The sequence below is a fragment of the Pinus tabuliformis genome, chromosome 8, assembly GCF_031772625.1.
Source record: "Pinus tabuliformis cultivar Carrire ecotype Pingquan chromosome 8, CPIR1, whole genome shotgun sequence".
Classification (NCBI taxonomy): domain Eukaryota; kingdom Viridiplantae; phylum Streptophyta; class Pinopsida; order Pinales; family Pinaceae; genus Pinus; species Pinus tabuliformis.
The window spans coordinates 440,659,017-440,682,160 of NC_142294.1; the positions used below are offsets into that span (position 1 = coordinate 440,659,017).

The window sequence follows — 23,144 nt, forward strand, 5'->3', positions numbered from 1 at the left end:
TGTTGTGTACTTGATGATACTTGGATCTCAAATCAATCTTTGAGAACACTTTCACCGCCTTCAACTGATCAAACCAATCATCAATCCTCAACAATGGATACTTGTTCTTGATGATCACTTTGTTAACCTGCCTGTAATAAATGCATAACCCGAGAGTGCGATCCTTCTTCTTCACAAACAACACTGGTGCACCCCAAGGTGATACAATTGGCTTGATGTATCCCTTGTCAAGCATTTCCTTCAATTGTAACTTCAACTCTACTAACACTGGAGTGATCATCTCGTAAGGCGCCTTTGATGTTAGTGCTTCCCCTAGTACCATCTCAATAGAAAAGTCCACTTCTATGTGTGGCAGCAACTCTGAAATATCTATTGGGAATACATCCTGAAACTACTACAAGATCGAGTACCTTTTCATAACTTTTTCATCCTCAACATCCTTACATTTATCATTAGAAATATGCACTACAAATAACACACACCCTTTTCTGCGACTACACTTGGCCTGCATATTTTTCACCATTCTAACTAATGTTGCCTTCTTCTTACCCTGCAAGATTCTATGTTCTCCATTGTCATCCAAACACTCAATATCCTTGTCATAACAATCCACCTTGGTCTCGTTGATATATAGCCAATCCACAACCAAAAGCATACTATATGATCCCAATCGAAGTACATTAAAAATTTTTGATGTAGGCATACCATTCAACTCGAATGCACAAGCTCTTACCCAATGATGAACTCTCTTCTTTGTAACTGTAACCAACTGCACTAACCACAATTTTGCATGCGCTTCTTTATTCAAACCACACTTATCCACCAGGATCTGATTAACATAACTATAATTAGATTCAGGGTCAATCAATTAGAAACAACTTGATCACAAATCTTATTTTCCATCTCGATAATAGATGTTTGGTGATCCACCTGCCTATTATCCAATGTTGCATATATTCGTGGAATGTTTTTCCCAACATCCCAAGATGTTTGCTCTTCCTATGCATTGTAATATGAGGCCTACCACCACAATTATACTGGGAATCCCTCTTGAGATGCTCCTTGCCACATATCCAACACTACAACTTCCCCTTACCATCACCTTTATTCTTCTTCCCTCTGGGTTGTGACCCATTAAACTTCTTATAAGGTGCAACATTTTCTTTCTTTCCTGCATTTTGGGGTCTAGTTCTTTTCAGCTGCCATTTACCTTTAGCTTTGTATTTCCCTTTCCAACATTGTTGATATTTTGTCTTATGCTTTGATTGCTCATAATAGTGCTTCCATTTCCCAATGAATTTTTCAAGTGAATTGGGCTCATCATACTCAATCCGATCTTCGTCCACAAATAAGTGCCCGAATAATTTCAGCGACATTGGAAACCCATGGCAAGCTTTCACAAATCGATCCGTCAAATTTGCAAATTCTTGTGATGGAAATCGCCGATTCAAGGCATAGAAATAGAAGAGCTCTTTGGAGTGTGATTGAATCACCCCCTTCAGATTATAAATTGAGGACTCTAACACTCCGGAGCTTATGAGGACATGTTTGTCCCTGGAGGTAGCCAAAATAAAGTTATCGGGGTTAAGGATAGCTATCAAGATAATTGGAAAAAGTGCTTCCATTTGAGAGACATCATCTATATCATCTACAACTATAAGAGTGTGACAAGATGAGAGATAATTTGAAGTATCCCTACTCCTTCATCACGACTCACAATTTTTCTTTTAATACCTGTTAAGTCTCCTAAAAGCTTACTTGGAAAATAATTCACAGCTTTTCTATTTATGGTTTTCTTACATAAAATAGAGAAGAGGATTGATTGTAATATAATCTCCTAAGATTGAAGAATTATTTGGCTAGAGTAGTTTTACCAACTCCACCCACACCCAATGCCCACAACCTTGGCCTCCATGCACTCAGTGTCCTGCTTCTGTAGGAACATGGTTTCAAATTCTTCCATTTTTTTGTTCAATCCAGTTGCGTATTTTTCCACATTCAACAGTGGCTTTGGAACACTTTTTAGAATGCTTTCCACTACCTTATCCAGTAGCTCACCTTCGTCGTCCTCATCCCTAAATAGTGTAAACTAAGCAAGTGAGAATATCATACAACGTATATCAATCTAACAAATGAAAACTAAAATGGATTTTAAAGGACAATAGGAGATGCAACTTACAGAATCATGAAACTTCTTATATTAGCAACAAAGTAAAGTTCACCTCTCCATTTTCGAAAATTGTCTGAGTTGTAGCGTGGCTTCTCTTCACTAGTTTTGAGGTCATGTGTAGTTTTATGTTCAAGATTTCACAAGGCACGAGAATACTCTCCTCTTTTGACCATATGACAAAGCATAAAAGGTTCAACTTTGTATAATATTGGAAGAATTATTTTTCCCGACTTTACAAACTCTACCATGAGGACAAGTTCATCCAAGCACCAAGTAGATTCAGCATAGGTTGGTGAAAAAATTTCAATGTGGACAGACGTACAATGGATAGCCTATTCTATTTGAGAAGAGATATTTTGTCTTGCCTCGAACTCCTCTTTGTCCAAAAATACTCTCAAGCTTCTATCAATAAGACATCAATATAAATAGCTGGAAAAGGTCTTTTTAACATCGGGGTCCCTATGATTAATAAATACATCCCAAGGAGGAGAGTAAGAAGTGGAGGCAGAAGATGAATAGGCCATGGAGGAGGAAGAAATAGAATCCTGAGGGCATATAGTTAGGCTCGCCATTGATACTGAAATCTGGAAAGGTGTGGACTGATAAGCTCAATAACAAGATGAAGCTTCAAGGACAAATTAAACTGTGTTTGGATTTTAATTCTCATTTTAATTCAAGGAAAAATTAAACTAGAATTTATTGTTTCCATTTCTCAACAAAAATGGTGTAATGGTGTCTGGATGGAAGCAGGGCCTTTCCTCCATGGCATCCAGGTATGATGATTTCAAACTAGTTTCAACCTCCTTTTGAAGCATGAGCAACATTGTTCTAATTTGCAGAGAAACACCGATGTATTTTTTCATGTTCTATTTGTTCAACTCCAAATCTTCCTTGGTGGCAATTTGTCTCAGCTACTCGAAGTACTCTTCAATCTCTTGCCAGATCTGGTTCCTGGGTTTGTATTTGGTGAGCGAGCCAACTGATGGGATCTTATGTGCTTTCACCCAAACATCAAAAATACTATATAACCATACATACAAGGCCTGAATGTTATGAATAAATGAGGCGAGATGCTTGTTGTTATGAACCAACATATGAACTCTCGCTTTCTCCAGCTCTTCCCGTGCCTTCATTTTCTTTCCCAAGTCAAGTGGTACCCCTTTGTATCGCATTTTCCATTCTTTCACATAGGGAATGACAGGTTGTACATTCCTGAGAGTTTTAACAAAATATTTGCTCCGCTTTATAGGCCATGCAAATGGAAAACTACTTTATGTACAGTCACAAACTCCTCATGGAGGTTCTGCATGGTTTCTCCAAATGTTGATACTTCAGCAAGTGTCACTGTTGTCATATCCTCCTAGTAGACTTGTGCAAAAACTGAGTTTTGTGCTGCTACACAGAGTTGTTCTACCTTTTCCCTAGCAACCTATAAGTTATGTGCCAATTTCTCATTCTTGGCTATCAAATATTGAATATTTGATCTTGTTTCACCTAAAAATTCCAAGTTGGCTTCAGAAATGGAATTTGGGTTCTTCGTGGTGTCCGCCACTATCACCCTTTCTCTAATGAATGCCGGTGATACATGATCACTCGAAAAATTATTTCGCTGCACTTGTACAATCTTCTTTTGGAACTCATCAAATGATAGATTGTACATGTCTATTATCGAATCATCAGTAAGAGGAACAACATCCCCTTCTTCGCTCGGAGCTAGCTCTGCTGATGAAGGATGTGGAGAATGAGTGGTGAGCTGCGATGTGCTTAGCATTAGGTCGAAATCTTCATTCTGCAGCTCTTGTTCTAACTCCACGTCTTTAAATTCAAACAAGTTCTCAATATGTTGAGAAAACTCCCGATCCTACATCTATTCACCCTCCTCATCTACTATTGGCTGGTTCTTTCCTTGCTCTTCAGCTTGCTTCTGCGTTATTTATACTACTATTTCGCATTGCCTTTTTTCTTCTTCCCACTTCTACTTCTCTTCCTCCATTATGCTCCGATGTGCTTCTCTCTTCCTTTGTTCTACTCTTTACAACCTTGTTTTTCCTCTTTGCCTCACTTGCTAAAGCCGATTTCATAACAACATGATCCACTTTCATCTTGCGACTTCTTTCCTTCCTTGGACTATAAGATGATAACATCTGCACATGGGAAGGTTGGATACCTGCATGCAATCCTGTGTAATCTCGACTGTTGAATACTAATGTAAAATTTCCAGCCCTCTAGATATTCTTTGAAGCTCCTTGCTAAAAATATTCCTTAATCTTATGCCATGTTAGATCTAAATTATTTTTTACAAATAGTTGAGTGTCCGCATGAACTGGCAAGTCCACTGGCGTTTTCTCAACTATTGAGTCCTGGAACTGCACAATACATAGTTAGGCCAGCCTGTACTATACACTGCGTAGTTCCATAGGCCAAGCTCTCAGCTTGAGCCTTAGGATTACACAGTGGCGAGCTGGGCAAGGAAAAATATGGCCAAGGAAAGTTTATATCTACCTACTGGAAGTGTGAAAAATGAGCAGAACTCAGTGATGATTTGAGCTTGAGTGAAAAACTGACTAAGTATGAATGAATCAATGTAGATCAAGTGTAGAAATATAACAAACAAAAGGAAAATCAAGTATGTGAGGAAGTCACTGCAACAGTGACCATCGGTGCAAAAACAAGAAAATTGATGTGACATTTGTGAAAGGAAAACAAAAACTTAGAACAAAACTTCTACAAGCTAAAATAAGTTGAAACTACAACAACCATGAAGCAAGATAAGTAAAACAACACTCACACAAGTGAAATGACAAAAAAGTGATAGAAAAAACAACAAAAGATGATAAAAGCGAAACTCACCCGAAAAGCGACGATGACTGCATTGAAGGTTCCTTGATCTCCTCGGGAACTATAGAGCTCTAAGATAGAATGTCCAAATGAGCTCTAGAGGCATCAATTAAATAGATTTGAGTGAATTGGGATTTATGATGAGTATGCCTAAAATTAAGGAAAAAGTGACACTTGGCAGAAGTTTCTAAAGTAGTGAGTGTTCCTCCTTCGGGGCACTAATAATGGATCCCTATTTTATAGGGACGTTTTTTTTTTTTTTAGCTTTATTTTCTTTTTTCTTTTTCGAGGAAACTTTCCATGCATGCTGCTGGGAAATATTACACAATTATGGGGAACTGGGTAATTTTCCGGCTCAGTGCACTGTGCAGTTTATGAGCTTAGTGAGGGATTGTGCAAATTCTAGGCTCATTGTTGAGTTTCCTTCCATGACTGCACAATTTCTAAGTTCAAAGTTGATTTCTAGTCTGAACTGCGCAATTCCAATCATCAAGGTTGACTGCCCTCAAGGATTGCACAGTTTCTGGAGGGAAGCCCAGAACTGTTGTGTGACCAAGTTAGGAGGTTAGCTTGTGACTTAGAAAGATCGAGTAAGTGTAACAATGAGAAAACACAAGAAAAAATGAAAAAGATAAGTCTCATTCAAATCACGAGTACTTGAAAATAGTATAAGATAAGCTCTTGTGGATAGGGAGGAAGGCTCCAAAATCAAAGCATAGGAAAAATTTTGGGGGGAGGTTATAACCGCTACAACAAGTTCGTGATCTTGTATTGGTCAATGATGGCCTTCACAAGCCTTGAGGTAAATTTCACCCCTTGATATGTAACAATTTCTCTAAGGACACCAAAACACATAAATATTTCCTCAAATAAAAAATATACAACTTAATTTTTAGTAGCGTAAGAAAGTGTTTTAGCTTCTACCCACTTAGCTACGTAATCAATATAAACTAGAATATACCTTATCTTTTGTGATGCTAGAGTAACTGGTCCCACAAAGTCGAGGGCCCATTTTAAAATGGCTCAATACATACCTAGGGGTGTAAAGGAATTTCATCATCTTGCACTAGATGACCCATCCGTTGATAATTGTCGCATCTACGAACATATTCCTTGGAATTCCGAAAGAGGGTAGGCCAATAGTAGCTCAAATGAAAGACCTTATAAGAAGCCCTTTTGTCAGTGGAGTGGCCTCAACATGGTTCATTATGGGCATCCTTCAATATGTCAAACACATATTCTTATCACATGCATCTTTGGATAACCAAATTAGGGCTAGTGCGGAATAGTTCTCCCTGAACCCAAGAATAAAAGGCACTAGACATGATGATTTTCTACTTTTGTCTAAAGATGTGATGGTGTTTTTCCTGTGATCACATAATTAGTTATGTCTAGAACACATAGAGTTAACACATAGAGTTAGTAGAAACAACAAATATATGCTCATTAAGAAAGGTAACATCTACAAGGACTATTTGACTTGCATCATTCACTCAAGAAAGAAAATTGGCTACAAGGTTAGTTTTACCAAGCCTATCTAACACAATATTAAATTCTTGTAACAACAACAACCACCTACTTATTCATCCATTATTTATTGGTTTTTTCATCAAGTACATAATAGCATAATTTTCTATATCCACTAATATAGTGTTTAAACTTTTTAATGACATATATTACAACTAAAAACTCCTTTATTATTATGTGATTAACTGAACGAGCGTAATATTTTTACTAGAAAAATCAATGGCGTAGAAATATTGTCCTTCCTATTGTCCCAAAGTTGTGCCAACTTCCATCTCCAAGGAATCCATAGAAATGTGAAATGGAAGTGACCAATCATGTCCCCTCAAAATAGGTGTCTGAGTAAGTTTTTCTTAAGCTCCTCAAAAACATTTTGGAAATCATTATTCTATGAAAAGTAAGTATCTTTAGAAAGAAACTAAAATAAAGGAACAACTATCCCAAAAAAATACTCAATAAATCTCCTATAATAGCTAACATGGCCTAAGAAACTTCTCACCTCCTTTTGTGATTTTTCTACTGGAAAATGCACAATAACCTCGACCTTAGCAAGATCAACTTGTATACCTACACTAAAAATAAGATGCCCAAGAATTATTCTTGCATTAAACATCATAGGGCATTTAATATTACTTAAAGAAATATTAACCTCATGACATATTGTTAATAATTATTCGAAATTCTCTAAGGCTTCATGAAAAGAGTTACCATAAATAGAAAATCATCCATGCATATCTCAACACTCCCAAGATTAGATAAATAACTATAATCACTCACTGAAAAGTAGCAAGGTAATTACAAAAACCAAAGGGAATCACCCTATAAGTGTATGTTCCCAAGGGGTGTGTAAAGGTAGTTTTGTCTTGATCTTTAGGTGCAATCTGTATTTGGTTGTATTTGTTGAAGCCATCAAGAAAGGAAAAGCACTTTTTACTGGCCAAGGTGTCCAACACCAAATCTATAAATGGGAGGTTAAAGTAGTCCTTGAGGGTGGATTTTTTAAGTTCTTTATAGTTTATTCAAATACACCACCTACCATCCTTTTTCAGGACTACTACAAGAGGAAAGACCAATCGGCTATTGAATATGGGGTAGATGAATTTGGCATCAAGGAGATTCTGAATTTCATCAATAATATTCTTGAGCACAAGGTTCATTCACCTTTGGGGTTGTCGGACAGGTCAGGATCCCCCCTGAATATATACACGACGAGTACATGTTTTAGGAGGAATGCCTTTCATATCCTAATAACTCTAGGTGAAGGCACTAGTGCTGTTTTGCAACATTTTGATCAGTTGATCTTGTTGATACTATTTGAGTTAAGATTTTATGTATAAGGATTTTCCTGGACTAATATCAGCAAAGACAAAATTAGATTTAGGGGTATCTATGGTTGTGCCTAAATTCTCCAAAATGATGAAGTGTTAAAGCTACAATTCTCTTGAAAATCAAAACTAAAAATATGATCAAATAAACCACAATTATACAAGGAATCAAGATTAATAAGAAAATCATGGGTTTAACTATCTTCAGTACATTCTATAAATTGAAGGATTTGATTGATGATAGAAATGGACTGAGTATATTCATCACTATTACATTCTTCAAGCCATCTATTATTCTGATATTATTGAGAGGATCTAGTAGGGGGATATAAGGTTACCTTCTTTTTTTCCTCCCCATGTGAAATAAGCATGTCATTCGAGTGACAACCAATATAAGCATTTGTTATGGAAAACCATGGTTGTCCTAGAATCAAGGGATTCCCTCCTATGGGATTCTTAGGTTGTAAAAAGATGAAACATGTAGGGTATTCCAAAGAGTCTAGTGAAACAATCACGTCATCCAACACACCCTCTGGTCTAATTTTAGATATGTTTTCAAGCTCTAAAACAATGGGCATAGGGCGGAAGTGAAACAACCATAGTTGATCCATGGTCTGTCTGGTTATAACATTGGTCATGGCTCCATTATCAATTAGAACATTAGGGACAAGAATACCCTTAATATGGACAAAAAAACTAGATTACCAGTGTTTGTATATTTTTTTACTAAGGCTTATCCTGACATCAAGTCAGTTGTCTTAGCAATGAATTGAATAGTTTGTGGTTTTACTCTCTTCCTCCATGGTTTCTTTATACAAAGTTTCGTAATATTTTGGGGGTAAATAAGAATTTCCTTTATGGCCTACAAGAAGGGAAATTTAATACATATATTCCTAAGCTCAGAAACCAAGTCATATTTAGGGCACGGGTTAGATTACTCCAAATTTACTCAAGATAGGAAGGTGAACTAGAAGATAGTAAGGGCTTTGAATTTTGGGAAGTAGATTTTATTGTAGCATCACTGTGTGTGTGGTGAGGAGTTTTTTACTTAATTTTCTTCTCAATTATGACAAGGGGATTTTTTGTTTTTTCAAAACCCTTCCTAATATTAGCTGGATGTCTCACGCCTAAACTGGTGTGATATGACACGTAAGAAATGGTGCTAGCTCAACATTAAAAATATGTTGAGTTACTTATTATTAGGGTTGGGTACTAGTTGGGAAGGAAACTATGTAGGTCTCAGATGTTGAGAAGGTGGTAATTGAGGTGGTGAGGGTTGCATTTGTTGAGGCAAAGCAATAGGTTGGGGTGGCTGAGTTTATGGATACAATGGGTATGGCATGGGGCATTATCACTATGGTGGCATATGGTAGGTAGACATTGGCATATTTCCATAATGAGGCCCTCACCGACCTTATTTCCAAAGGTGACTTTTGCCATGTTGTTAAGGATATCCCTGCCAAGGCATAGATTAATTACAATACTAAAAATAATTCAGTTGACCAGGAAAATTAGAAGAATGTGGTGCAAGATCAGATTGTATACCTCGCGGGGGCTTCACTCAATGAACCTCTAACATATCGCGTGTGTTCATGGCATACTAAACAATACCCCTAATTTGACTACATATTGGAAATACCTCTAAAAATCACATTATTTAACCCCCTACCAATATGAACCCAATACACCTCCCCAACTTAAAAAACCCCTACTTTCAGTAGATATTGTATGTATCCATTTTTTCATTAACATTTTTTATACCCCTTTATATTTTTACATTAACTTTGAGCTCCATTTTTTATACATGCCAATATAAAAACCCTTTACCCACTATATATCCCCCAATATATTAAGTCAAATTTTCCTCAATATATATTCCCTAATATGAACCCACGTGGTATGGTATTGCTCCCCTAGTGAAGCCCCCATGGTATACCTGAGCTTCCAAGCTGCCAAGGCTTCTTTTCTCCTATTTCATGCAGTTTCTTTGGCGCTTGACTTACTCCTTGGTTGATTTCTTTCAAGCTAGGTAATGATGGGAAATCATGTGATTCTCTACATAAATGACATATAAATTAGTGACATCTACAAGACACTATCATAAGCATCATTTTCTGTCTACATCTACGACATAAAATAGAAAGTGCTTCTCTCTCTTCCTCTTGATTCTTTTCAAATTGCAAAAAATCTACTTGTAAATTCAAATTTTCAAAAAAGTCACTTTTAAAGCTTTGTAGTAAATGTCCTAGTTCAGTTTTAGTAACACCACCAGCCATAGGTCTATAATTCTTAGGGCTAATATCCATAAATCCTTTCCCAAACCTTGCTTGACTATGAGAGTACCTCCTGCACAAATCACAAATCTCCATGTCTTAATACATTTAACACATTAATAGATTCATCCAAAATACCTCTTAAAAAGATAGTTCTAATAGTCTCAGGATCTATCTTATGTCGCTTGGATTGTTGAATATTGTACAAAAACATTTCGATATAATCCTCAAGACACTCATCTTATCTTTGTGTCATTTTAAATTTTTCTTCCCTAAATTCATGGGCTTTGCAATGCTCTTAGTATTTTTACAGGAATACTCTTTGCATCTCCTCCCATGTTTGGATAGTATTCCCTTCCAACCCCATGAACCAAAATAAAATTTCATCCCTAAGGGTGGTAGGGAATGATTTAAGCTTCTAGGCATCATATGAATAATCATAACTCTTTCATAAAATATCAAAGTAAAAAATAAATGCAACAGGGTCCTCATGAGTCATGCCATAAAAGTGTGTTAGAATAGATGGGTGAATGTTCTTCATTTGCACTATGGGAGCAGGATCCACACTAAGGAACCCAAAAGTGATTTGCTCCTCTGCATTATTTTCTCCCTAAACTTCACCATTTCCTCCATCAATCACTTATTCCTCGTCTTCTATTATATTATTTCCAAATATACTATATTCAATCCCTGGAAGTGGTAATTGAGTTTGATTAATTCCTATAGTGGGATCTCACCTCCCTGCCAGCGTCGATACAATAGAGGAGTCAATAGTGGGAGTTATCTTTTTGTCTCTTGTAGGTACTCTAGAGTTGCTTTCTTTAGAATCCAATTGCAAGCTTATAGCCTCATTTGTCTGATTCTACTTGGACATTTTACTTGCAATTGATCCAACATTAGAAAAGGGCTTTCAAGGATATCATATTCACCTTTACCCCTAGTTTTCGATTTCAGATCTTTTCCCCTAGTCATACATATTTAAAATAAAAAATTTAATCACAGCAAAACCAAGGTAAAGAAGCAAACTAGACCATTGGTCCTTGACAATTCTAACTCAGTTAGCTTCAACGGAATTGCATTTGCTGATAAAAATAACACTAGGCCATAAAAAGAAATCTCAGTTGTAGGAAAAGTAAAAGAAGTGAACCAAACTATTGGCTCCTGACAATTATAACTCAATTGGCTTCAACAAAACTTTGTTTGCTTGAATCAAACCACACTGTGTGAACCAACATGACAAGGGCGACACACTGAAGGTGGTAGTGCAGGGTCTTGCCTCCTCTTCTCCTCTGAGTCTTAAATATTGTGGAATTCAGTCAAGAAACCTTTGATCACCAAGGTTTTATCCCTCAATTGCCTCCCCCATAATGATGCAAAAATGTTGGGTGGAATAATTGATAAAAAAACCTACTCAACAATTACTTATCAATCTAGGGTTGTAGACTTAGAGTCACCACATAGTTTATACATGGATTGAAACCACACAGACCTGTTATGCTAAAGATTTATCTAATTGCCTAAGAAAGTTTCACCTTAAACAAAATAAAAGCTTGCATCACCTTGGTTTCTGTCAAAGAGTCATATCCAGGACAACAATGATCAAAATACCTTCAGCAGTTTTCACTCAAATCAATCAAGAAATCCTAACTAAGGGGCCACTAATTTCCTAGTGCTAAACCCTCCTGGGCCGATTGAATTTTTGTACCCTCATGTCTTTAGGTGGAAAAAGGACTCAAGAACTCACAGTGGATTCTAAGATTACACTACAGGAAAGGAACCTAGGTTTTAATAAGCAAATCCTAATCAACTACGCAGTGTTGTTGTCAGAAAATTTTAAAAGGAAAGGGTGACTAATCCTAAGTTTCCCTTGGGGTCATACCACTACTAAGCACTCATTGATGATTTAGATACAAAATGAACAATGTTAAATGTATATAGCTTGTAACACACCCTACTTTAGATCATCAAAAGACAAGTCAAATCCATAGGTTATCATTCATATAATAGTACACATAGATTTATTTTCTCACAAGAAAGAAACATAATATAATATAAATGATGTTTGAAGTTCAAATTCAAAGCTTCGCTCAACATTGATAAGTATGATACAAATTCTTGCTATTAAATATGAAATTATAACAAATATAAACAATTATATTATGTGAAGACTACACACAACACTTTAACCATTCTCGTGTATCAACACATATAAAGATTTGATTCACATAAACTTCTTAGAGTTATATGCGGTCTTTGCATACACAATCCATGCATCCATCGAGATCTATATAAAAATAGAGGAGTTCGAACTATGCTACATAACAATTATAAATAGTTCAGAGTGCACATATCTCCTTGAAACAAAACCTTATATTGTTAATGAATCTTTGCAAACCATAAATGGTGATCTTGAATGAGATGTATCATGCCACCTACTTTATTATTGCATGCCAAAGGAAACATAGTCTCGCATTCACCAAAGACACCTCACAACAATAATTCCTAGCCCTATATTTACAATAAATCATACAAGGCATGTGTTCTTAGACAAAAAAATTATACATTTGATTGTGGTAGACTAAAGAACAAGACTAGCATGTAAACACTCCAAATTTGATCTAAGCAAGAGGTTAAACACGCCTAGATCTTAATCTGCACACACTCAGTTATAACATTCAATGATTGAAATCAAAAAAATAATCTAACTAGGAATAACACGTAGATATTAACACATAGATACAAAACTTCTAACGTAGTTCTATTTTTTTTAAAGTAAAAAATTCTTACTTTCTATAAACATTTAAATATTGTCTAAAGCATTAATAAACTTAGAAATTTCATGAAACATTTTAAAATAAATTTTTTCCAAATTAAAATTATTTTTCATAATTTAGATAGAAATAAATACCTTTATTGTTTCTTATTTATATAATTTTTATTTTAATAAACCATTTATAATTATTTATGGGATTTTTCAGTTTTTATTAAGGTTTACAATTATTTATTATAAACTTAGTTTAAAATTATTTATTATAAACTTGTCAAAAATATTTTAATGATTTTAAATTTTTATTTTATAATTATTAATAAAATATTATTAGAAATTTAAAATTAATATTAATATAAGATAAATCATAATTTATGTCTAAAAAAAACATATATATATAATTCAGTACTCTCCTCGCAAAATATTATGATGAGTAATTTAAATATTTAAAATGAAATTTAACTAACATTTGCACCTTATGTTGCAAAGGAAACGGTGTAACGCATAGAGTGGGGAAGAATAGCATAAAGTGGAGAAGAATAGAGACATGTATAGAGTGGGGAAGAATAGCATAGAGTAGGGAAGAATAGGGACATGTGAATGGACATTGTTGAAAGCAAGGGTGGATGATAATGAGTTACAATTGCAATAGTTAGTTACGTGTATTCTGAAAATGAATATTTTGTAAATAATAATAGTTTGTGGAAGAATTTATGAAAAGTATGCCATCAACTACACAATTGATATCTACAGAAATAGAAGGCTAGAAAACAAGAATTTTAATTTATAAGATCCAATTTACATGGTTGGTCAACATGTAGAAACCCCTTGTGTCATCTCTCTGTCCAAGTGGGGAATAATAATATGACAATGGAATCACTATTGTGAATACGCAGAGACATAATACTATGTCATGCTTATAGATTGTTGTTGGCTGAATGACTTGCAATTGGCTTTCAAGCTACTGGTTCACCATAAGTTGGATCTACAAAATATTAGTTGGATCTAAAGAACAAATAAAGCTAGGATAAAAGGTCCAAATTTATGAAATTATTAGTTTCTTCCTTCCCCACCTTTCCATTGTTGTTATTATTATTATAATACTAATAAAATATTATTATTATTACCAGATAGCTCCCTGGATGTCGACAAACAATTAATATTTATTTTATTAGAACAAATCAAGGTACGGATAGAAAGCTAGAATTTTTGAAATTATTAGTTTCTTCCTACCCCTCTTTTTCACTCTTAGCATTATGACACTTCCTTTCACATCCTACAGTGGATTGAACTTGCAATAAAATTCGAGGTGAACCTTATACCTCTGCCTCTTCTGTTCACTTTTGTACAAAAGGAGGTATATACATCTTCAGTGCATATTTCTAGCCATTATCAACACCTAATACATGCTTTTGTATACAGGGAATTAAATTTTCATCATGTTTGAACTCAACTATTTGCCTTCCAAGGCTGGCTAAAATGGTTGTTGGGCTGAGGGCCTCCACTGCAAATATTTTTATTGACAATGGCCCTTACAGAGAGTTTATTTTCAAGCATTTTCAAGTGGCTTCTGTGGATGAAGAAAGTGCAGCAGTAGTTCTAATAAGTTGATCAGTCTATAAAAGAAATTCCCATCTGAAGCCATGAGTAGGCTATGAGTGAGACTTTTTTCCTCTTCATAAGAGTTCATTAGATAATGTGTTCTACAAACCCCTCTCACATACTCAACTACATGACTGCCCTATTCAAGAAGCCAGCTATTCCAATAAGCATGTGAATGAAAATCACCTATACAATTTACCAATTACAACAACAACCAACCAACAAAAAAAAATTTACTCAGCAGACTAAGGCAACAAACTGGTCAAGTAATAATCCTCAAAAGGGCCAATATACTGGGACTCTCCATTCAACTAGGTATTACCACCTATATTTTATCTTGATTTAAGTATATTTCCAGTAACAATTCACCAAACTGTAGTCAGCCTATGTGATGAAACAATATCACCAAAAGTTCAAACTACGCATGTTACCAATAAAACTGTTGGCTAAACCTATAAACAATCTTAATCATCCACTTCTACCTGCCTTCTTAGTATTAGGCTTTTACCAACATGTGTGTGATTAAGTTGTTTCTCATCTTTTATCAGCTACCAGGTTTGACAGAAAAGAAGTGCAAATTTCCTGCCTCCACTATCTAACAGATCTGCTAATTTCTAAATCATTCAAAACTTGAACAGGGCCAATATATTGAAATAACACCATGAGAGCCTCAGAATTTATGCCTCCATTTATAAGCTATCTTAACTAAGCCATTTCTTTTGGTAATCCAAATAACAAAAAAACCATTCCATTTCTTGCCTTTAAAACAGATATTTTCATCCAACAACTTCTAGTGGCATGCAGAGGAAGATTCATTGAATTTTACCATTCACGCCAGTCTTGGTATGCAGAGGCAGATTCATTGAAATCAGATATTTCTTTTAGCAAAATATAGCAGTGTGATGAATATGTTGGCAACGATTAAATGACCCCTGGTCCACTGCAACGAGGAGAACATGATTCAATAACTATTCGAAGGCTCTGCATGTACAAATGTAGTACACTATTTTCTTCTGCCCAAGCTACATTTATGGTTGTGATCATCACAGTCTTGTTAGGCATTGAAGTTTTTTCTCGACCACTCCCTAAATCAAAGGCAGTTACAGACGAATTCAACTCTGAACTCTGCAAGATATTGGCTCTTAATTGAACTGTAATAACCATGGAAATTTATTTATAAAAAGTATGCCATCAACCAGACAGTGAATCTGACCTATTCATGCCTCTTTGTTCTCTGAGTTATTGAAGAGAAAAAGTTTTGTTAATGTCGATTGTTTTATCTAAGAAGATGCCTGCTTATTCCTTGTGCTTGTAATAAGGCCAAGAAGCCTATGTCACATAAAGCACTGCTATATACTATCATGCTCTGTGAATTTGGCCGACCAGTATAGGTCATTGGGGCTGTGATTTCTTGATCTCCAGGCTATAAAAGAAGAAAGGTGGTGGACTTCTCATTCCACATATTTGTAAGGAAGTGCCTCAGAATCCTGTAGATATCATAGAGTACAAATTCCAGTAGCTGTGAGGGAATCCAATTGCTCAAGACATGCATAGGATGAACAATGTCCAAAGTATTTTCAAAGAATGGCAGCCTCTGTGTTATAGTGATATACATGAGAATAACCCCTCTGGAGGCAATGAAACTGTTGAAGGGCCCGTTCAAGTTCATGGAAGTCGTAATAATTGTTACATTCCGCTCCGTCATTCTCACGTCGAAAGTTCCTGTTCCTCCTCCGATGTCCAACCCAATTCAAATTGTCTTCTTCTTCAGATTCAAGACCTCGTCGACAGAGTAATCCATGGAGCCACCGCCATTAGGGTGGGACAGACTATAGGAAAAACGCAATCCTGGTGGACTGCTTAATATCCAATACGCATCATCACCCAGCCTCGCCCCTTTGAGACTCTTGCCTTCAGATAGAACACACTACAGCAAGAATGTAACCCTGGGGGACTGCCTAGGATTCAGTATCCACCATCATCCAGCCTCACACCTTCGAGATTTAGTAGACACGCCTGAACTTCTCAAAATACATTATACCCCGTCTCCCAGCCTCGTGCCTTTGAGATTTCCTGCCATTTGGGTAGGGTCCATTACAGTAAGAATGTAATATGGGTGGACTGCATAGTATCCAATATGCATCGTTACCCCAATCTCATCCCCTTTGAGATTCATGCCATGAGGATAGGGCATACTACAGTAAGAATGGAATCCTCGTGGACAATTTATTTTTAGAAAGTAGACACACCCACTACTCAAAATGAATATGCACCATTTCCCATCATCATTCCTTTGAGACTTCCTGCCGTTAGGGATTAGGATAGGGCACACTACATTATGAACTAAATACTGATGGAATGCTTAGTATTTGACATGCACCATCGCACAGTCTCATCCCTTTGAAACTCCTACCATTAGTTTAGGGCAGACTACAACAAGAAAGGAATTCAAGAGGACTGCCTAGTATCTAATATGCACCATCACACATCCTCTGCCCTTTGAGACTCCTGCCATTTGGGTAGGTCACAGTGGACACAACAGTGAAAAATGAAATCCTGGTGGACTGCTTAATATTAGAAAGCGGACACACCTGCACTTCTCAAAATCCAACATGCATGATCGTTGGCCTCATCCCTTTGAGGGTTACTGCCATTAGGGTAGGGCACACTACAATCCCACCTTTACATCTTTCTCTTTGATTTTCCTTAAAGGTTACTTCCATGCCCTGGAACAAAAATACCTGAAACGCTTGTAAATAGATTAGCATTTCCCAAAATAAACAATGCCACCTTCATTTTTGTTACACATTTTATCTGACATATATATTAGCATCTCATTTTCTGTCTAACTATTCTTTAGTGTGGATATTGTCTATAAATATCATTTACTACATTCTTTCATCTTGTTTTGATAACGACTAATTTAAAATTGTCAAAGGCTAGATTCCATGTTTTTAGTTGTCACCCAAGTGCAATAGTTCCATTTTAAGATCTTAATCAGATGTTTTTCTCATATACAACTTAGCAGGTTTAATATTCATCAAGGTTCTTTCTTTTCTTTGTGACCTTTCTGATATAAAAATCTAAGGTTCCAACTTCCAGATGTCTTGAAACATTCCTTTGCCTCATGCTATCCCAGAGAAGGATGTTGAGCTAGATTCCATGTTTCTAGTTGTCACTCAAGTGTCTGTACATTAGTTCCAGCTTAAGATCTTAAACAGTTGTCTTTTCACATGCAACTTAGCAGGCTTGATCTTCATCAAGGTTTCTTCTTCTTTGCGGCCTTTTAAATGTCATTTGCCTCAGCTATCTTAGAGAGGGATACCAACTATTTTGAGTTAGATTACCAGATAAAACGAGGACCATCTTAGGTTATTACAAATGTGAATAACAATCTGAGAACATTTTCACCATCGTCTCCAAAGGAACTTGAACAATATGATAAAAGATTCATCTTTTACTTCTATAATATACATAATGTTAAATATATGAAAAACTCTTTCTGCTTTCAAGCAAGTTGTTTTTTTCTCCTTTCATATTATCAGCCATTTCCATGGCTCATGTTTTTAATATGTTTAGCCTACCGCCTTATACTTGGAAGTTGGTACCAAATGTATAGTGTTGAATAACTAATTGTTTAGCTCCATGTTGTCCACTTTAGAATTAATGCATGCATTTTACTTGCTTAGTTTATATCTGACCATTTATCATTTGTTATAAACTATAATGCAATCATGTGACCAAGATGCTTACTTTTTGGAGGGGAATAATCAATAGATATTGTGCAAAGACCCTTTCAAAAGATGATAGATTCCCCAACTATGAATATATAATTGTTATCCATTCATATTTACTTGTTATGTTTATTTTATTTGTAGCTCACTCCCATGTTTAGTAAGAGGAAACTTGTAGGAAAAATGGTTTCCAATAGAGGCTACTTCTTTCTTCTTTCTGTAACTATCTCCATCCTTGCTGAAGAAGCCATTACTCCATTTGAATAGATTCATAGAATGGGTGGCTATAACTTCTTCCTTAACGTCCAATTTAAGCTCAAATTACTAAACAAATGTTGTCAACAGGCTTTCTAGTCCATTCCACATTATATGATCTGTTTGTAGGTGTAAAACTATGTCCGTTGCAAGATAATTGTTAATCAGCTAAGAACCACTTTGTAGGAGATGTATTTGTTTAAGACCTGAAATTATTATTATCATATACCCTATGGCATATTTATTAAGAAAAAGATGAAGTAAAGAGACGTCATTGCAACAGTATTCCTTCCTTCAGAAACATCAACATGAAAACATGCAACTCCATTCTGTCTAAGCCTTGGAGAAGTACATCACTAACAATATATTTTGATCTGTTCTTGAAGCTCAGTCCAGAATTTCCTACGAGTTAACTATATTCTCTGACAAGTATCTTCCCATCCTAAAGCCAGTTTGTTATTTACTTACAGTAGCATCTTGCATTTTAGACTTGGCCCATAATTCATAGGTATTAGGGACACTGAGTTGCATCATAGGCCTCTAGTTAGAAACAACTCCCATGTCTTCTGCTTTAAGAATGAACTTGGAATCCCTTTAAAATAAACTTTCTTGATTTAATTTGTTATTTAAAATAATCTGTGAACTTCTATTATCATACTGTTCTCTTGTTTTACAGAAAACACTATGATGTGGGGGCTGCATAGATGATGTTTGGGAACAAACCCCTTGACAAAGATGGAGATGGAAAAAGACTAGGAAGAATAATATTTGATAGTGGTAGCTCCTACACATACTTCACAAATCAAGCTTATAGTGCTTTCCTTTCAGCTGTAAGTATCACAAATTACCCTTCCCTTGTACTATAAGGAATTTGTCTGTTTCTAATAATGCAATGCTGACAGGTTAAAGAAAACCTAGCTAGGAATCAGTTGGAACAAGATTCATCAGACTCATTCCTACCACTCTGTTGGCGAGGGAAAAATAGGTTCAGGTAAATGGTTTTGATTAAGTTTTGAAAATCAAGTGTGAGTTCAATTTCAACAATTCAATCTCCGGCCTATTTAGAGTACACATTATAAAAACTATGGCCAGAAAGTCAACCTTTCCATCTTAGCATTATTTAGAGTACAAATTATAAAAACTATGGCCATTGGAAAGATATTAGTATCCTGAATGCTTCCTGAGTTTTGTGAAATGTATCAGCTCTGTTGCAAAGGCGGCACCATACTTTCAGTTGTTAACACTCAAATTTAGAAGTGCCAGAGCAAAACAGATGGAAATTTTCCCAGAAGGTTATTTGGTCATCAGTGTAAGCATGCATAAGCTTTGACATACTCTATAAGAACTGTATTTTACCACTAGATGAGATTGTAACATGAGATAGCATTCAAGGATCAACATTATGAGTCTGCCAAAGAAGATATTATTGAAGAAGCTATTTATTCATTAAGCTTAATGATTGCTATGATAAAAAAAGATTACTGCTGAATGAGTTTCAATGCACAGGAAAAAGGTAACGTCTGCTCGGGAATCTTGAATGGTACTGCAATCGGTAATGTGGACACGAATATTCTTGGAGGTAATGAAACAGCATATTGTTTTGCTGCTTTTTGTTTGTGTGTTTGTCAGTCTGATTTTTCTACAAGCATGTCATGAATGACCTTGGGTGGGCTTGTATCTAGAGCAGTTAAGGCATGTTCTTAATCTACATGTTGGTGATTGTATTAAGATAAAGTAACAAAAGTGTGTTGCATTTTGCAGATATCTCTTTGCAAGAGCACCTTGTTGTTTATGACAATGAGAAAAACCAGATTGGATGGGCTCACTCAGACTGCCAAAATCCTCCCAAGTTCTGAACCTTCTTCTTTTACCTTTGATTCTTATTCTATAGGATTTAGTGCAGTTTTTATTATTTTTCTTATGAATTTGTACATGTAAGAGATATGGCAAGATGAGAGCTAGTAACTGACTCTTCCCAAGTACACCATTGATTGCATTTTTTTATTTGTCAAATAAGGGAGTAGTTGCATCTACATTTTCTATGAACTTTCATTTAGGGAATCTTTCATAATTTATCCTTAGTACTACATCACCACTTCCTCTTTTTGGTGCCCTGCTATTCCCTCTGATCAAAACACTGCCAGTAATGCCCATGTTTTGGAGTTGAATACAGAGAAACTTATTCCCTTTCTTGTCTTTACTTCCTAAATAAACTAAAATGGAAGAGATTGGTGAGGTTGCTTAGATGATATCATTGTACTCATATTTGATGATGTTTAATATAATCTTTGGTTCACACGAACAGTCATGACACCACGAATCATTTAGATATTAGAGATATCCATTATATTTCCTAACTTGAATCTTTTCTTTCCTTGTCAGATTGACAGATTGTAAACCTCATCAACCACAAAACAAGTAATCAGAAATGTAAAACCTAAAACTTTTGAGTTGCAATCAAAATATATTTTCTAATGTATGTGAACAGAAGGTAAAGAAACTATCTTTGTACAATTAATTACTTGTTAAAGCGCTGAAAAGTACACTTAAGAAAGGCAAATTGCATTGAACAGCCCATTAATAGTAAATAGTCTTCTCCAGTAAAAGGATATAGAAACAAAAAACAGAATTGAATCACACAAAAAGAAGACTCGAATCACATTTAACAGCCTATGAAGAGCAAATAATCTCCTACACAAGAAATATATAGCATTAAAAACCTGGAAGGCTACCCAAGCAACCTAAAAGCTGAAAAGAACAGACAACTCTTAAAATTTGCTTCAAGGGCAGCACTCTTCACTACCAAGTTTCGGCAAACAAATATCTAATTGAAATAAGTATAAGTTCGATTTGAGGATTGGGCCTTTCTTTTCAAAATGCATCCTAAACTTGACCTAAAAATGTTTAGAAAACTTATCCAAGAAAAACTAAAAAAGTTTAAGAAAGATACCGGGAAATGTTTCAAGATTTAGACACTCCACTACGGGAAATATGGTTCCCCTGCATGATTCCTGATGGCAAGGATAGAAACTAGACATTAATTAAAGATTTATTTTGTCATTTAGACTCTAGAGTAACCACTTAATCTTCATTTTCTCTTCTAATCAAGTAATAGATCTACGAATCTAACTCTTGAAGTTGGTTGTTTCTGACAGATCTTCCACACAGAGGCGGGTGTTGCAGTCCTCTGAATCTCTTGCTGAACAATTTGTGGTGTTAGAAGATCCCTCAGTGTCTCACAGAAATACATTAGAAGAAGCAATATCATGTGATCAAGAACTTGGGAAAGCAGCTTGCTCTTCCTCTTCATATTCTCTTCTAGCGTTTGGTATATATCAAGGAAACAGTTGTATGATTCCAGCATGATAAATAGTTGACTACATTTAAGCAGAGTTTCATAAAGAACAGGAGAGAGCCGCGATTCCAGCATGATAAATAGTTGACTACATTTAAGCAGAGTTTCATAAAAAAGAGGAGAGATCCGCGGAGAAACAAATTTGTTTTTGCATTTGATCGCCAGTTTGAAATAAAAGTATTGTCTAAAAGTGATTTGCCACCTTTTGATAAAAGACCACAATCAAGATAAAGCACTTGTGGGTTCCAAATTGGCTAAAATAACACCTGTGTTGAATGGCCATTTAAGGCTTGGTCTGGTAGTGTTTCATTTGTACCATACTTCATTACCTGCACAACAATACAAATATTATTCTGAATATGCTTTAAGCAATGCTTTCACCAAGTGATTTGTTAGAACTATTAGATGGTTTGTCAAACTATTTCTCAGAATTCTTTTTAAAATGCATCAAATATTTCATCAGTGAACAATAAAAAGCACATCATGAAATCCACATCATCAGGCCAAAGTTTGAATGTGAAAGCTTATGCACGAGACAACAAATCCTCTTTGGCACCAGCTCCAAGTGAATATAACTGTTTTTTTTTATTTAATGAACCTCTGTATCTAATTTCGCATGGTACTTGTGCCCAAATAACCTTTAATCTAGAAGTAAGAGATCGCTTTATGGCCATCTTAGTCGCTATTTCTGTCACAAATTTGTATAGGATAGATCCGGAGCAAATATTTCATTTGAAAGCTTTACAGCCCTTCAAAATCCATTTCATAGATCATACAAAAGTAAAACAAAGTTATACAACCATAGGTACGATCATCTATTTGATTAATCACAACCAACAACAACTCCATAAGCCATTGGAAAGTCAACTACAATCAGAGAGAAGATTGTATTTATATGTGGAGCAGAGCTTATCCATGCACAAAAATCTTTAATTTTATCATAGGAAGGAATCTATTTTGAACCAATAGCGTGTATACTTTTTTGGGGCTTCATAATATTTGGTGTTCCAATCCTAAAAACTTCATAATTGAAAGTGGCATTATATTATTTGTAGACAACTATGGACCATGCAATTATGTAAGATAAAAATCATGATTTTTGAGAGAGATAAAAAGGAGTATCTTTCTTCTTACTCTAGGTGGAGGTACTTGGGTCTTTGTTAACTACTGATAAAAGTTGTTTCTATTCTTGAGCTTGATGGATTTGTATTCTCCTAGGCTTTCAACAAGTTCTCCTTTTGTTGAGGTATTTTAATCACTTTAACAAAAGAATGAGTAATTTGTAGCTCTATCAATTCATT

The 23,144-nt window shown here is 35.5% G+C and overlaps 1 protein-coding gene across 1 annotated transcript; it reads left to right on the forward strand.

The window, feature by feature from the left end:
- The first annotated feature begins 19,196 nt into the window (after positions 1-19,196).
- On the forward strand, positions 19,197-22,125 carry LOC149235952 (aspartic proteinase Asp1-like). The gene is made up of 6 exons (XM_089461484.1): positions 19,197-19,318; positions 19,391-19,479; positions 19,692-19,797; positions 19,995-20,067; positions 20,250-20,337; positions 21,644-22,125. The coding sequence occupies exons 3-6, from the start codon at positions 19,762-19,764 to the stop codon at positions 21,852-21,854; spliced, it is 408 nt and encodes a 135-aa protein (XP_089317610.1). The 5' UTR covers positions 19,197-19,318; positions 19,391-19,479; positions 19,692-19,761; the 3' UTR covers positions 21,855-22,125.
- Positions 22,126-23,144: the final 1,019 nt, after the last annotated feature.

Excerpts from the sequence above, each read along its gene's own strand:
- LOC149235952 (XM_089461484.1), top strand. The coding sequence starts at position 19,762 with ATGGAAATTTTCCCAGAAGGTTATTTGGTCATCAGT. Across the intron at positions 19,798-19,994 it reads AAGGTTATTTGGTCATCAGT|GAAAAAGGTAACGTCTGCTC; the intron begins GTAAGCATGCAT and ends TTCAATGCACAG. Across the intron at positions 20,338-21,643 it reads GACTGCCAAAATCCTCCCAA|ATCTTCCACACAGAGGCGGG; the intron begins GTTCTGAACCTT and ends TGTTTCTGACAG.